The 17319-nt window shown below is 39.6% G+C and overlaps 1 protein-coding gene across 5 annotated transcripts in view; it reads left to right on the top strand.

Annotated features, from left to right (window-relative positions):
* The window catches only part of ATP2C1 (ATPase secretory pathway Ca2+ transporting 1), a 67314-nt gene that overhangs the window by 13816 nt on the left and 36179 nt on the right, over positions 1-17319 (top strand). The window contains exons 1-2 of one of the 5 annotated variants that reach the window (XM_068205391.1): positions 4249-4371; positions 4909-5059. The exons of 1 other annotated variant lie outside the window; for it this stretch is intronic. In XM_068205391.1, the coding sequence (XP_068061492.1) occupies positions 5054-5059 (6 nt within the window). In that variant the 5' untranslated portion in view covers positions 4249-4371; positions 4909-5053. Of the gene's footprint in view, positions 1-4248; positions 4372-4465; positions 4488-4890; positions 5138-17319 lie in introns of those variants that run through there. 3 more of the 5 variants (XM_068205400.1, XM_068205393.1, XM_068205397.1) reach the window with 3 other exon arrangements.

Raw genomic sequence — 17319 nt, 5'->3', positions numbered from 1 at the left:
CACAAGAACTCTCCGGACTCTAAAAGCACTGGTGCGTTTTTGACTTCCAGATGAAAGACAACAAAAAATTTGATTAAATCAAATGGAAGTCTGTCTTACCAGAAATCAGTTTTTGCTTCCATGAAAACTAATTTATGCTCAGTGTATTGAGGGCTGTTAAAGTTATACCTAAAGCAAAGCAAGCAAGCAGTGGAGAAGCCTGTTTTGACAGAAGGATCATAAATTAACCCTTTCTGACCCAAACTGAAGTCCTATAGAAAGCTTTGTCCATATTAAAATATTATCAGTGATATGGCTCAGAAAAACACCTCTTGTTATAATGTATAAATACATTCCTATGAGATTAACAAAATTTGTAATAGATTTCAGTAACATTACTCAACACTGACAAACTTTAAACAAATGCATCTTGAGAAGGATACTATAAAACAGTACTTTAAGAATCTGGAAGCTCACTTCAGAGCCACAAGTATTTCAAATGCTGTCATGGTCTGAAAAGTAACTTCAGCAAAATTCTGTGTAATAAATCTCTAATCAGTGAACCATGCAGTTATAGGTATCCTTGTTATGTTTAAAATACATTTTGCTGCTTTTGGTAGTGCTGTAGCATGTGGGAGCCATTGAGATGAAGCTGAATTGATCAAGATCCCGAAGACTAAACCAAACTTGAAGTTCAGCTTGCATAAAAACAAACTGCAGGTTAAGGCCTATCTGTTTAATGCCATTAGAGTGAATTCTCCCTTTTTTGCTTCCAAGTGATTAATAGTACTTCCTGGAATGTAATGTATTTACTACTTTTTAATTTTTTCAAGATTTCCAGAGGCCTTTAATTCTTCTGAAGAAATAGAAAGGCAGCTAAAACCAGCGTTTTGGGTTGCTTCTAAATTCATACAGAAGTTAGGTATGCTTTTTTACATCTGCCTGTTATAAAACCTAACAAGTAATCAAAACCTAGACAACCAGTTCTGTTTATCAAATCATTTAGCTCTGAAAGCCTAAGGCAGAAGAGAAAGTACTGAAAGCAAGAGTACCTATTCATGCACCCCACACCTGTTCTACCCTTTTGGCTGTTCCAGAACAACTACTTCTGATTTAATTAGAGTAATCTGTATTCACTGAATAATCCAGAATACCCACTGAATATTCCAGGCATGAATCAGTTCCCACATGAGTTCAGGTGTGGGTCAGTTTGGGGTTGTGGGTCAGTTTGGGGTTGTGGGTCTGAAATAATCTAGTGGCTGCCTGCTGCTGACAGCCACTTAGAAAAGGCAAAGTCTGACTTGGCCATGGATAGGAGGTAAATTATGAGAATTTCATGGGGAAATGACAGGGAGGGGATGGGGTGGTGGTGGTGGTTGGGTGGCAGGAACCCTTTCTTGTTGATGCAGAACACTAAGGTGGTGCTGTGTGCATTGAAACCTGGTAACACAGCAAGAGAAGAATGCCTGGGGAAGGGAACTGCGGAACTGCTTAAGTTGCCATTGAACGCATTTATGAAGTATTTTCATGACTATGAACTAGAAAGAGAAAATGCTATCAACCACCAGTGTTCATTCTTTCCCCCTCCAAACCTATCAGTCTTGCATATCCTTTCAAGTACTTTTTTTAAAAAAAAAGATTCTTTTTTAAAAAAAGAGATTCTAACTGTGACATTTAAGGACTGTTTGTGTACATTTTCACTGGAATTATTCTGTTTGGGCTAGACATGTTTGCTTACTGAAAATTCAGAGGAGCATTTCATTGCAAGATTTTTTTTAAAGATTAAAAGAAGTAAACCAAATATTATTGTAGTTTGTGAGGACAACTAGCTACGACAGGTTACTGTAAGCCAAGCCTTTTTTTAATTTCAGACTTATCTCTACAATCATATTTTAATAATGTGTTTTGGTTTGCCAAATAATGCCTTTGCACACACTTTAATGAGGCTTCCTGAAGATATTAAGATTGTCCTAATACTCTTGTGAATCAAGCTCACATTAAGGATGGGATTTTTGAAGAAACAACATTTACCAGCAGTTGTAAATAAAATACTTTGAGCATTTTTTATTAAACAGCCACTGTTTGCACATGTGGAATATGGCAGAAACTGTAATATCATTTTCAAGGATGGATATAGTCCTTGTATAATGCTGAAGTGGCACTTCCCAGCTGCCTGGCAGCATCACAGGCTGTGATATTGGTAGATGTACATAATGTGAAAGAGATTAAGCCTCAAAGATGAAACTTTTTTAGTTGTTGCTATAGAGTAGGACTTGCTTTTGACTTTTTTTCTTGTCAGATACGAGAACACAGAATGTTTCTTAGTATGCAGACTCTGCCACAGATATTTAGGTCTTAATTGTGAACAATCTAAGTAATGTTCAGGAACTACCACTCTTCTCCCCAAAACTTTTCACAATGTAAAGAAGTCCAAACATGTTGTGGATGTAAACAGTATTAGGACCTACAGGTTTTGTTTTTTTCTTCATGAAATATTTACCTAAGTTTTTAATATTTAATGATAGCACAGGATATTGGAAGCAAGACCTACCTGTTTTAACAAAGTAACTAAATGTTTTTCTTGGTGGGTGCATCAGTTTTGTGTTTAAATTGTGGCATAACTGTGAGTGTGTCATGAGTGTTGTGGAAGTTTGCTTACATACACATTAACAGAAGTGCTGTCTTGGAGGTCACTGCTACTTGTAGTGGGATACTTCATGGAGTAACCATGGAGATACTCAAGTAACATGGCAAATACATGGGGCAGGTCAGAAATTATGTACTAGGTAATTTCAAACTATTTTAACAGGCAGGTGCCTGCTGTCATCTTAATTTCCTGAATGAAAATACCTGGAACCTTTACTTTAGGGCAACACTTCTAACTCTTCTTTACTTCTCAAAATATATTGACAAATCTTTGTTACATTAGCACTCAAAGTTACCTTTAAAAGCTTCAGAAGAAGCAAGGATGCTCTTTAGCTTCAAGGGGCATGCTATTATGGGTTGTGAGATTCATTTGAAATGCTAAAATTCAGTTCTGTTAAATGTTGCTTATGAACTGACAAAGACTGAGTTTGGTTTCTTCTGCTTCTTAAGAAAAACAAAGCCAAGGTGACAGGTCGTTAATCATGAGATGTCAATGCAAGTGCTTTTTTCAGACCATATTGTCACTGCTCCTTTAGAAATGTGATGTAAAGCCCACAATTAGCATGTCTTCATTAGATTTTGACCTTGAAAGTTGAAAGGTATTTTGTTCTTTCTGGTAGTGTACATCATACCTTAAATTAAAATGAATCATGTCAGTGGAAGTTACTTTTACTTAAAAACTTCCCCAGCTGAAGAGCTCAGCATTACAACTATAGTTTCAAATTATACTCCTTTGGTGTCAAGATGAACATAATTGAGTTGATAAAGCATTTTTCCCCCCAGAGTTCAAGTAGTTGGAGGTTCCATAATTTGTAGCTAAAACCTACCTTTAAAATAATTACCTGATGTATTTTAAGATTTTTTTCTCGAGTTGATTTTTTTTTTTTGGTAACATTTACAGCACATGTTTTGCTAACATATGATAATGCGGTGGCACAAAACCAACCAGGGCTGCCAGCCTAGTCTGGCTGTACTGTAATTCTAACAAGGAGCTACCTAAGGCCTTAAGATGACTCTGGGGAGATTCCCATAAGGGAGGTGGTGGAGTCACCGTCTCTGGAAGTGCTCAAGAGGGTCTGGATTTGGCACTGAGCGTTATGGCTTAGTGGTCTCAGTGGGAGTGCTGGGGGCACAGTTGGACTGGATCATCTTAAAGGCCTTTCTTTTCCAGCCTGGATGATTCTGACTCTGCTCCGTGTGCGTGACCCCGGTTTACATGGGAGGGCAGCAGAGCAGCGCTCTGAGGCGAGCGGGAATGACGGGCTTGTTTTCCCACGCCAGGAGGGCCGGGTTCGGCCGCCGGCGCTGGCGCCGGGCCCGGCAGGCCACAAGGCACGGGCCGGGCCCCCCAGCAGAGCGCGGTGCTCCTCGCTCCCCGCGCCGGCCGCTCAACACCGCCTCCGGATCCGCCTTCTCGCGGCACCGGGCGGCTGCTGCCCGGGCAGGGGCCAGGTGGGCACCGGGCGGGCGCCTCCATGGCTCCCTGCAGGGGCTGGGCGTTCACACGCGTTCATTTTCAACCGCGGCGCGGTCGGCTCCCGCAGCCTGCGGAGCTGCCCGGCGCTGCGAGTGAAGCTGCTCCGCCGTGCGGGGGTACCGGGGGCCGGCACCGCGCGGCTGCCAGCGGGGAGCGGGCGTGTGTGGGCTCCGCCCGCCCTTCCGCCGCGGCGCCCCGCCCCGTCCGCCGCCTCTGCCCGCGGAAGTGAGCGGAGCGGCGATGCGGCCGCGCCGCCCCGGCACTCCGAGGTGAGAGGCGCGGCCGAGCGCCGGGGCCGGGGCGGCCGCCGTGCCGGAGCTGCCGCTTGCGCCTCTGTGCGCTGCCCCAGCCGCCTCCCCCGCGCTGCCCCGCGGCCTGCGCTACGGTGCGGGCGGGGCCGGGCGGCCGAGGGGCTGCGGGCGGGGGTCGCTTCGGGCGGGCAGCGCTTCCCTTCGCCGCTCCCCTGTCTCCCGCCTGGCGCCGAGGATGCGGGGTGCGGGCAGAGCGGGGAAGGGGGGGTTACTTGGGGTGAGGGGTTTATTTTTAGGAGCGAACGCCCCTCCCCGGGCGGGACGAGGCTGTTAAAGGCGCTGGTGGCGAGGGGAAGCGGCGGCGCTGCTCCTCCGTGTTGCTGGAGCTGCTGGGCGGCTAATCCTAATCCTCATCCTCGGTGGTCTCTGACAGCTCTACGGGCTCCCTGGGTGTTCGTGTGCTGCTCTGCGCTGGGCAGCCTATACGGCTTTTTATTTTTTTTTTTAATTTTTTTTAATAATTTTTTCCTCTTTTAGCATTGGTTTTTCTTGCAGATGTTGCTGCAGGTGGGGGCAAAGGGAGCACTGTGATTGCCTGGGATCTTGGGGCATTTCTCTCTTCACCTTTCCGCTCCCGCTCCAGCGCTGCTGTTGCTAAAGACTTTTGTAACTATCGACTCAAGTACAATTTCGATGGAAAATGAAGGTAAAGGTCTCATCAGAGTCACTGACTTCATTGGAGCTAAGAGGATTTTTGCATGCAATTTGGTGACAACTCCTTCTGGTGCGTGTGTATGTTTTACCGTTCCAGGGGTTTGCAGGGTTGCTCTCGTGTGCTAATCATGTGGTAGGGATTTTGATCTGCATTTCGAGGTTTAAGATTTGTAGCATCATCGTTTTTCTTTATTTGTGCTGCTGCTTGTTGAACTAATTGTCAGACAAATTTTATTCTTTCTTCATATACAAAGTATCTATTGTGCGTTTTAGTGCTCCGTGTGTTTGGAATAGAAATATTTTATTTAGACAGAAGCTTCTTAGCATTAGTTGCTTGGTATTTGCTTCGATTATATGATTCTCTTAAATTTTTATTTCAGGGTGAGATTGAGGAGCATTAATTGCATTTTTCTTTGAAATATTTTGTGTATTTATATGTTCTTGAAAATGACTCAAATTTGCTCTCTTGGACAGTATTTAATTAAAAAGTGATATTGAAGTTTTGAGTACTGAAAGAAGTTGCTCTATTATGCTTTACCCTTCTTGTCTCATTTGGAAATTACTTAACCTGGGGAATTATTTCAGTTTTCTCCTGCTGGCCTTCAGTTTATGCTCTGGGAACCTTGAAAGCCCCTTTGCATTGTGACAGTGATTATGAACTTCATTGATTTTTTTTTTTTTTAATTTTATTTGTTTCTCTTTCTGTTTGACTCTGTATGTTGAAAATCTCTGAAATTTCTTTTTATTGCTATATGTATAAGAAAAGAACCATTGATAACCCCCCCTTATGTCATCACTATTCTCTGAAAATGGGTGGGAGTTTAGGTGGCTACTGGATTTGCTTTGCTGCAGGTTGTTACATGACTCGTTAGGTACTCCTTTTTCTGTCACCCCTGTCTGAAAAGAGGAGTGTTTTTTTATGACTTGAATGAAGAGCTGAATTGAGATTGAGGGGTAGACCTATGTTATTTTTTATTACTGAATATTTTTCTGTTTTGAAATATGGTTGTTGTGGATGACTAGAAAGTTGTGGTAGTTGTGAAGTCCAGCCCATGTTGAAAACTATGTATGTAGGTTGTAATCATCTGGTATTTCAGAACTTTCTTTTAACTTCAAAATCATATTAGAATATTTTAAATTCTACTGATCATGGCCTCCAGCTGGATATTTGTAAAGAAGAGCATGGACCTTCTTAGGTAGCAGGAATTTTGAAGTGCACAGAGCACCTCTAACAAGACTGGTCTTCGTTTTTAGGGGCTGGATAGCTGGCAGAAGTGGGGTCAGTGCTTTTGCATTGCAGTCACTGTTGCACGCAAAAGGGTTTTGAATGGGCAACGCCCAGGAGCAGGGGAAAGCAAGCGGAGATAATACCACTGAATATAATTACAGTTAAGGGAAAAAAAGTATCTGTGTGCCAAAACCCACATGGCAGAAAGACTTGTAATACCTTACAGTTCTATTACCAAATAAATAGTGTATCATAGATTGAGTGTACAGTTGAGTTGTGTGTGATAGTGTGGCTCTGTTCTATTCTTCCAAATGCACAAAGGCATTTCTTATGGAAATGGCATTACTTATGGAATAAATAAAGTATGTGTAACAATTAGTAATATTTGTATGATAGAAATAATATTTAAAAAGCTTTGACTAGGAGAAAATACTTTAGAATATGATCAGTTGCATATTTCAAAGGCCGAAATAAAGGCTGTTGTTTATTGAGGGTTTTCAAAATGGGGCAGGAGAAAATGATGTATGATAAAAAGACTGAAGTGGTTCTCTGAACACATGAAATATTTCTTCTCCACTATTTCTGCTCCCATATCCCTCCATCTCATAATTAATTGAGTCTCCAGATGAGCACGGATATTTACAACTGTGTACTGTCTGTTTTGGTGTTCTTGGTACTTCTGAGCCCTTCTTTTTCTATCAGTGTGACGTTTTGAGGAAGCTAGACGCCAACAGCTTTAGTATTGGAACTTCTCGGCACTCTTGATGTTCTTTAATGTATATTTTCCTGCCTACAGCTGAATTATCTTTGTAATCTTGTATAACAAAGATTGCATTTAGAGTATTTGTAAGCTTTTTTTTTTCCCTTCAAATATGTGTTTGGAAAGTCTCTTAGGTTTGGATATTGAGCAAGAGAGGGCAGATTGTGGTTTTTTTTTTGCCTTTCTGTATTTGAATGAATATTCAAGATGGGAAAGTGATGAGATGGTTAGGAAAAGTGATGTTTTTTGGTGTTAATTCAGTACTCATAAGCAGTATTATGTGCTTATGTCCAGACTAATTAATGTTTTGTCTCAAGATTTTGTGGTTCCTGTTTCTTGTGTTGGGTTGATTGAACTTCCGCAAAAGTTCATGTTTCTCATGGTAATGGGAAAAAGAGATTTTCCTATCATAGGAAGACTTCTGCTTGATCATAAACCTATGACTTAGAGGAATTATGTTTGTATTTCCATTTGGAAAGAGTGAATTTTTTGACTTCTTTCTGTAAGAGGAGCTTTTTCTTAAACTGTAGGCAGTTAAGGAAATATTGCATAGACCAAACATGGTTTTGTAAATTTTGGATCTCTCCATTGATATCTATTTTGGATCTCTCCATTGATAATTCTGGGCCATTTGAAGTAATTTTTTGTAATGTAGTCTTAAATTGTTTTCCTCCTCTTATCAACGTCTTTGACATTGTGATTTAAACTGTTTGTTTGAATCAAGATTGCCTTGTAGAAGTCTACCTTTTAGTAGAAAAATAAATAACAGGTTTCATAGACTTTGAGCTTCTTTTGAGGTCAGACCATGACCACAAATACAAATTGTTAAATAGGAGTCCTGTTTTGTTTTTAAAGCCTTTAGGTAGGATTTATTTTCATATCATTAAGACCTGAATGGAAGAGGTCAAAGTAACATTTTCCTGCAAAAAAGAGTTTCCCAAAATCATATGGAAGGTTGGTATAAAAATTCAGACCAGACTTGCTGCGTGTAATAAAACATTGTGTGGTGATTCAGAAATCCTGCTTAATCCTCATTGTTCTGAGTCCTAGTTAATTTTAGCTAATCTTCAGAGATGATGGTTAACTTCAGCCTATGGTCCATAGTAATTTCAGGATAATTTTGATGATTGGATGAATAGGGAGATGTAAATGACGACTGTTTTATTTCTTAGAAAAAGGTACTTCAGTTCTTCATAAAATCCTGACAGATCAATAATTTTTCTTCCTCTTGTACTTGAAGTGCAGTTCAATTTCCTAGTGAATTTCATGGGTGTGGTTTTTGGTTTTGGTGGTTTTTTTTTTTTTTAACGACAAAAATGGATTTAGTTGCTAAGCTATCAGATTGAAGATCAGTGAATAGATTTTGGGGTTTGGAGGCAGTGACTTTTAGCACCCTGGACTGGCTCATCATGGATTAGGCAGCTGTAAGTACTAATGAAGGGGTGGAGCGTGTGTACATGCAACAGACAGCAGAGGGGAGAGGGATGCCTGCGGCAGCAGTGGCTTGAAAACAAATTAAATGGTTCCAGAGTGGCATCCATTAGTTCTTCATTTGGTAATATCCAAAATAATCAGATTGAAATTTGCAATGAAAAGTGTTGGAGGTTCTCAAATGGACTTGGTGTTACCACAGCAGTTCAGGTTCCTTTTGGAATATAGATGATTTCTTAACAAATTAGTAGGTGAAACAATTTGATATTTATTGATTACATTTTTTTACTATCTACAGCTTGTAGAAAGCTAGAAACTAATACTCTACACTTATGTTGGCAGAAGCTACATCTTTTGAATTTGGAGGTTAAGGTGAGAGAGAATTTTTCTTTTTTTAAAATAAAAAAGTGGAAGTTTTCACTCAAGACCAATTCTATTCCTATATTTAAACAGTACTTCAATAGCTTAAATTACTGCTAAGTTAATATATCTTAGAATTAACATACATTAGAAACATGTATTTCCTTTTTAAATGAACAGTCAGAGTCATCTTTTAGTCTGTTTGGTAGATAGTTTTAGCCTTTTCTTTCCCCCTTTTTCCCAATGCAGGTAACTTGGAAATGTATAATAACCTAGAAGTGATTTAACATGGTGTCACTTTGAGTTCAGGTGTTGCAGAATGTATGTTTAGCTATTTTGCTCCCTTTGTAACTTCTTTACTTGGAGAATCTATGGTATAATCTCATGGTGAGCCAAGAGGAGCATTGCTGTAAGGAAAATGCAGACAAAATTCAACAAAAGAGAAACAAACATTTTTTTCTTGTATTTCTTGTTTTTTGGGAAGAGTGACAAACATGCAGGGATATTGAGCATCTTGGGGTGCTCTTCTGTAGGACTGAATAAAAGGGTCTTCTTACAGTTGAAAAAAGATCCTGCTTCTAAGCTGTGTTCCTCTGCTAGTGTTGTGTTGACTCTCATGGATGTTGAGTTTTTCTGGCTTGCAGGCATGGCAGAAGGTTAGCCCAGCCGTTCCTTCCCCTTGCCCTTGTTGGGCAGCTTTCTGTTGAGTTGGAAAATTGAATGGGTTCATGAAGTGTTTGGGTAATGTTGAAAAAGGTGAGGGACAGAGGAGTGAGACTCAGTTCCTTACATCATCATGGCTTCCATTCAGTATCAATTCACCCACAGAACATGGTGGAATTTTGCAAGAATGACATAAATTAAGAAATACATTTTTAGTTGTGAGATCTGCTTTTGATCTGGTGAAAGAGTTCAGATGATACCAGATTGACATTGGGTGATAAAATTGACATTTACAATATGGTTTGTGGAAGCTAGAAGGAATGATAAAGTTACAATGCAGAGAAGAGAGGGAAAATAAAATGCAGTAATCAAGGTATAAATTAGGGACAAGCATCTGTTTCTAGTTATTTGTTTTGTAAACATTCTGCTCCAAACAATTAGAAAGAACAAAATGGATAATGGGTTAACAGATGCCATCTACAGAATCTTCTACAAAGGCTTTTAAAATATTTTTAAATCATAAATTTTCTGCAGCACTTTTTTCTGCATACATAATTCACCAAAAAAAAGAAGCATTGTGAATACAAGTGTTGCTGCTTTCTTGATACTAATCATAAGAAAATTTATTATCATAAGTAGAGTAATTATGCAGTGTTATGATTGCATTTAAATTGACACTGACACTAGCTTGGTCCTGAGAACTGTTGTAAGCAGTAAGTTCAGTAATGTTTTACTTAGATATTTATTTTGTTGCATTATGAAGAGAGTGCATAGCTGTCAAAGACATAATCAGCTATGGGGTCTTGAAACTTCATTATTTTAAACAAATACTGAGAATATTTGTATATCATATTGTATTATGATTTTTGCTCCATACCAGTTTATGGCAACTAAATTCTGCATATCATAGATACATTAGCAACATATCACAGGGTGATAAAGTTCTTCATTTTAGTGTTTGCCATTCAAGTGCTATCCTTGATTCAGAGAAGCTCAGCACTTCAGAGTGTTATGAGATACAAGCAGGCTGTTGGAGAGCAGCCATATGATCTTATTTCTAAGCTTAAATGTTCTTCTCTTCTAGAAAGTTAGTGACTCTGGCAAGATAAATGACTGATACTTAGACCCAAGGTTTTTTGGCCTTTAACTTCTAAAGGGCTTCTTGTGAATCGGGATTTAAGCTGAAGCAGGAGCTATTTAGAGTCAAATGAGGTATGGCCAGCAGGGCTCTCTTCCTTGGTCGGTGAGTTTCTGAACTGATAATGCTTGCTTTCATTGAGGCCCTAGTGTTGATTTGATAATTTTAGTGTGCTCTTCAGATTGTTTATCTTTTTGTTCTTCTGATTAATAAGTAATGACAAAGGTAAGAAATGTCCAAGCAGACTTTTCCAGTGTTAAAGGAGTTTTTTTGAACAGGAAGATTGAAAACTGGATGTTTTGGCCAACCAACAGTAGATAGGTCTGATGTGTTTGTCAATGGCTTCGTGGTAAAGCTGATGCCATCTCCAGGCTTTCAACAATGAGGCTTTTAACCCATTATAATACATCCTTCAGAGTATGCGTAGATGCTCTAGATGGTAAATCTTTTGTAGAAATGAAGTAGAAAATGTGTTGGGCATTCTTAAGTTTCCCCTGTATTCTACATTAAATAAGCTAAAGGAAGATAAAGTGGTGTTGGAGGTTTAGCTGGATCTTTTTTGCCATTACTTTGACAGTCGACAGCACTGCAGTTAGGTTAAGGTACGATTATTTTTGTGAAATGTTTTCTCTAGCTAGAGAGTGGGCAGTTGTCACTCACAAGGTTTGCAAAATAACCACACGGTGTATACTATGATTACAGCAAACTGCCCATCTTTACTTTTTGCTGGTAGCCTCAGTTGAACTAGATGTCATACTTTGTTTTTTAAATTAAAGAAGACATGGGGAAACATCCTGAAAGAGTAAAAGATATTCCAGTTGTGGAGACACGTTTCTCAGAGAGTATTCATGGAAAGTACTTTTAGGACTTGAGAATAGTTCTTGAGACTATTGTAGAGTTAATAAATTGCATGATAAATGGATCATCTTAGTCTTTATTACACTGCCTGAAGTAGATGGGGTTGGGGAAAGGTCGCTTAAATATTTTATGATTTTTAAGGTAGGACAAATGTTGAGATTTAAAATGGCCAGTGCCAGTATTTGATTTCTGTTCCTTATTTGATCAGAAATGCCAGAGTTGTGTATCAAAGAGTATGGTTCTGCATTATGATTGCTTTGTGGCCATAGTGAAAGTCCTAAGCACTGCTGAAGTGGTACTGGAATATGAGGCAGGGGTTTCTTCAGGCGTGCAGAGCAGCTTAGCAGGTTCTTCTCATAATTTGTGTGTTTATATTTCTTTGGTTAATGGGTGGTGTCTTGCCCTTTTTCTATAAAGTATTATGAAATGACACACAATAGCAAGGGGCTGAAACTGTGACCTCCCAAGATAAAATTACTCTACAAGGAGAACTCATTAATGCAAATTAGTGTTTTTCTTTCCTTCTGGCTTTTTTAGAGTCAGAACTTTTCTCTGTGAACTTTTTTTGATGTGGGGGCTCCTGGTAAATGTTTTAACTAAAATACTGTTGAATGGGAACAAATTTTTTTGACTGTTAGAATACAGGATTGCTGCAGCTGTTTCCCCAGAAGTGAAAAATCACACTTTTCCAGAGGAGTACATTCAAAAAAAGACAGTAGACAGTAACTTCAAAGCCTTCAAAAAGTATTTCTTTTTTTGAGCAAACAGTGCCTGGTAGAAAACAAGAGGCTCATTAGTTTGCAGACTTCAATCTTTTGTGGGGTGGGAAGGGACATCTCTTTGCAGTGACAAGCAAAATACTCTTTTTGCAAATTGATCGTGGGTGTTTGTGTTGAATAAGTGTTGGCCCTTCTTGTTCTAAAAGCCTGATTTCCCACAGAGGTATGTGTCAGGGTTTAATGCTCTCTGACTAGGTTCTTTTAGATAACCCACATAAAGAGGGTGCAACATTGAATGTCAGGGCAACAAAACTGTCGGAGGTCTGAAGCATAAGTCAGACCTTCAGCAGGTGAGGAAGCAGCTGAGGGAGCTGGGGTTTAGTCTGGAGAAAAGGAGGAGGGGAGAGCTTATTGCCCTCTAGAACTGTCCGAAAGGAGGGTGTAGCCAGGTGTGGGTCGGTCTCTTCTCTCTGGCAACTCATGGCAGGACAAGTGGACATATCCTCAAGTCATGACTGAGGGAGGTTTAGCTTGGTCATTAGGAGGAATTTCTTCACAGAAGGGGTGATTAGATACTGGAATGGACTGTCCAGGGAGATGGTGGAGTCACTGTCCCTGGAAGTGTTTAAGGAAGGATAGGATGTGGCACTCAGTGCCATGGTCCAGTCACCATGGTGGTATTTGGTCGTTGGTTGGGCCCTGATCTCAGAGGTCTTTTTCAGCTGAATAGATTCTGTGATATCAAATGTGTGTGTTTGAAGATACTTGATGTTATGTGGGGTTTTTATTTTTTAGCAGAAGGACACATGCATATTATGTTTTCAGTATATTTTATAAGTACTGTTTGTTATTAGCAAAATGCAGACATTTCAATTCACAGTTCAATCACAATACCAATGTGATTCCCATTTCCTGTCTCTAGAATATTTGCACCATTGTCATGCTGGGCATCCCTCATCACCAAAAAGGATCGTGTGGGTTGAGACCTCATATGGTGTTCCTGAAATTTTGTCAGTGGTTCAGTGCTTGTGGTCACTAAATAGCTTGAGCCTGACCAGCATGGGGGGGATGCAAACTCCGACATTAGCATTCTTTTGATGAAATGGGGAGAAACATTTACACCACCAGTTGATCCACTCAGCTGACTGAGGTGTTTATCCAAAGCAGAGGCCACCCTCCTGTCCCGCTGTGTAGAGGTCAAGTCAGCCTCTTTGCAACAGCTGTGGTTTGTCACACCCTGTGTTATTTCTTGAGCATCGTGGGTGCTTCACCCTCGCTCATCTCCTACAAGCCCTCTGTTACAGGGCTTTGTGATCAGTCACTGTACTTGAATATTTATACTATCTAAATATACAGGAGTTTGAGACTCATTTGAGAAGTTGCTAGTCAATCACAGTTGGTCTTCATGATTTAATCACTTTTAAGGTACAAACAACTGTATCAGTGCTGTCTGTAAAGATAAAGCCTTTCTCAGTATTACTTCCAATTTTATGCACATAATTAAAAAATATATAAATTAGTTCAAAAGCCAAGAATAAGACAGTAAAAATCAGAGTTTACTTAAGGTAAATTTGTAGCTTGACTGCATTTATAGTTTTTGAACTTGATTGCACTAGGTTTTATTTATTTCTTTAAGTCTCTATTTGCCACATTCAGCTGCTTCTGCCTGCTTCTTCTGCTAGCATAACTGGTTAATTTCTCTGGAGATTTAATTCCTGTTAAAATCTGGTGGAATCTCACAGATAAAATTGAGTCATAATCACAACCATGTTGAGTATTGCTGGTTTCAGAATGGACTGAGGGGTCTTTGTGTGCTCCTTTCTACCTTACCTCCACTTCTGGAATCCTGCTATTGCTTCAGGGATTTGCTTCTGGCTGTACAGTTGGTCTAAGATTTACTGTAACTATTAAGTGTGCCTAATGCAGTTTTTTGTGTGTGTGCATTTGGCTTTTTGTGTCTTGTCATCACTTGGCCATAGTTCTGTGGCTGGGACTTGTACTGAGGTTCCAGAAGCACTTTGCCTTCTAAACAAAAGGGGGAGTGAAAGATGGCATAAACATCTAGTGAGATAGGTATTTTTAAGGGCATTGTTAGCTAGTGACTCTGTGTAATCACAGTTGTGATGCTGAGCAATGATCTATTGAAATAGAGAGCTTGATGATGCTTAAGATAGATAAGATAGTACTGCTTTAAAGAAGACAGTTAAAAATATGCATTTCCAAAACCTCTAGCCACAGTGTTCAAATCAGCAGGAGAGGATTTTGCAGCTAGTCTTCATATCTGATGGAACTGACAGAAAAAAAGGATTACTTCCATTCTGGGTAGTCTTCTCCTTAAAAATACCTTTTGCAGCCAAGAGTCTTTGCCTAGTGGGAGCTGTGTCCAAAGTCTGTGTGCATCCACAGGGAGAGTCAGACCTCTGTGCCCATTGATGTCTAGGTGATCTCTTGTTCTGTGTATTTTCAGGATTCCAGACAGTGCAGAAGAGGTAAGCACTAGGCATTTAAGTATCTTACTGTATGCATGGGTGTCTGTGTTGTCCCTGTGCACCTATTTATCCACGCTCTGAATTGTACAGACTTGGAGAAGAACATGCTTTTTAATATCTGAGCTTTTTAAAAATTTCAGTGTATATCACACACAGCTTGATCATATAGAAAGTTCAGGAAATGGGAACTTGTATGTTTCACTCTGGTGTTCAGTGGAATACCTTTTATTATGTTGAACACTACTGTTTTTTTCAGTGTGGGGAAGGTAGATAAAAAATGAAAACTAATTTTTTACGGTGGGTGAGGAAGTCCTTAGTCTTTTGGGATCCCAGTAAAGAAAGGCATGAAAAGCAGATGACTATGAGTAACCGAGAAAAGGCAAGGTATAAAATCATATGCCCTTTCTGATGCTGGAAATCCTGAGATGATACAGCTTTGGAAAGATCTCTGGTCAAGGCATGGCACATTGTAGGTCTTGTTTGCTCATTGTTCATTAGTACTGTTATGGGGTTTTACAGTACAGAGTCATCCATCACTGATAGTAGTCTGGAATCGGAGCTTTGAAGTGTCCCATGGACAAAGTGCTCTAATATCCTTGCCTCATTAATAAAACTGCATTTCCTGAGCAAGATGCAGGTAATATTTCAAGTGGGAAAGACAGCCTACTGTGCACATATTTAAAATGAAATGCCCATTGATTAGTTAAACATTGATTACGTGGACATTCATTAATTGTGCTATTGATTGGACGCAGCATGACTCGGTAACGATCACAGGGTATCCATGATAATCACGTACCTGAATGTGGGTCACTGACTGCTCACACAGTAATAATCTTACAGGCGGATCATTACAGACAAGTTGAAAGGTCTTTGTAGTACTTGAATGGGCTTGAAAGGGGTTCAGTTTTACTGGGATTGATGGGACAGATTCAGATAGATTTAGTGAGCTGTTCAGAGGGACCTGAAGATTCAGAAGGAATCCCAAAGAATCAGAATTTTTTTCAGTACCTCAACTTAAATGTCATTGTTTTGTGAATATCTGGGATTTTTTTTTTCTTCACTTTTGCTGTTCTCTATAGATTTGTTTCTCTACTACGTTTGTATTTCATACTTGTAGGTCAGTTGAGTAGTTTTATATAACATTTTGAGACCTTTATATTGGCTAATTAGCCAAAGTGTTTTGGTCACCAGTTTGTCTAAAAATAGATTTTGCTGTGAGAGTGTTCTAAATTTTTAGACTTCTCTTGCTGAATGTGGGTCCTTCCATTTGCATTCTCTGAGCAAGAAGAGCTAAAATTCCCCTTAATAAGAATTGTGAAAATATACTGATGTCAGTGAGCCCTACTGATGGATAATGGACTTATGGTGCTAAGCTGAGAAAAGCAATGGTAGAGGTAAGCTGTTGGTCCTTCATATTGGTCATGGTAGAAGGAAGTTAGGTAGGCTCTTGTAGCCTATGAGAAAGAAGAAACACTAACATGTTGCTGTTAACTAGTTAACTAGATTTTTCTTCTGAGAAAACAGAAGGGAACTCTGAATTTCCAGTAGTTTAAGTCTTCCAGACAAATTTGTATTTATTTTGATAAACATCCTTTGGTCACAGTTCCATGGTCGTATGATTGATGCATATTTCTTGGCCTAGAAATGATGCTGTGTACCTTGGAAGTGGTCCAAGAAAAGCCCTTCCTGAGGCAGTTGTGTATTTTTGTTAGTTAGCATCCTGCTTTGTTCCTTGGTGGAATTAGCTGCAAGTGGGGAATGGAAAGCTGTAGACATAGAAGCTTCAGTGGTGATGTGTGCTGCCTATCCAATACCTGACATTGGCCAGTAAAATTTCTTAGCCTCTATTTTCTTTATCTGTAAAAACACTTGGCCCACAATGAAATACTGAACTATTTTAAGGTATCAACCGATGAATGACGGAAAATTAATTGCAGCATAGGATGGAAAGAAATTTTGCTATATGTGGGTTGTCTCCTTTAGTACAGAGCACTGTGGTTCTGGGAATAGCTTCTGTTGGATACCTTAAAAGGTGCTGTGGAGGCCCAGATCTCTGGTGGGCAGCAGCGCAAATGACTGTAGAGAGCACTTGACAACAGAATAGAAAAAATAACTTTTCTAGTTTTGTGGAAGTAAAAGATGCATAGTAAAAGCAAAATCATTTGCTTGAATACAGTTGTTGTGGTCCAGCAGATAGCAAGTACAGCTGTTTTTTAGACCTAAATCTGTTGGTGTAACCCACTTTATATTTTGTGAGAGGAACAGTGATTGATTTCTCATTGGCTAAGCAATTGAAATTTAATTTGTGGCAGTGTTAGACATGTGAAGCTGTTCTTTTCTGAACTGTGAATGTAGTTTAATCTGCAAAGATTGTAGAGTGTTTTTAGAAATTAGACGAGGATCCATGCAGAATTATTGTACCATGCGTAATTCTGCTCTGGTAAAAGGAGCTGGTTATAAAAAGACTTTCTGAGCCTTTATCTTTCTGATTCTGTATCAGATTTTCTCTGTAGATTTTTTCCACCACATACAGTATAGTGTTCTTTGTAAAAGTGGGAGATAATGTGAATGAAATACATTCAATATGACTGGCTTTTTTGACT

The sequence above is a fragment of the Anomalospiza imberbis genome, chromosome 1, assembly GCF_031753505.1.
Source record: "Anomalospiza imberbis isolate Cuckoo-Finch-1a 21T00152 chromosome 1, ASM3175350v1, whole genome shotgun sequence".
In the NCBI taxonomy this organism is placed as follows: domain Eukaryota; kingdom Metazoa; phylum Chordata; class Aves; order Passeriformes; family Viduidae; genus Anomalospiza; species Anomalospiza imberbis.
The sequence above is the reverse complement of the archived record's forward strand: the minus strand, read 5'-3'. Positions and strand labels throughout refer to the sequence as shown.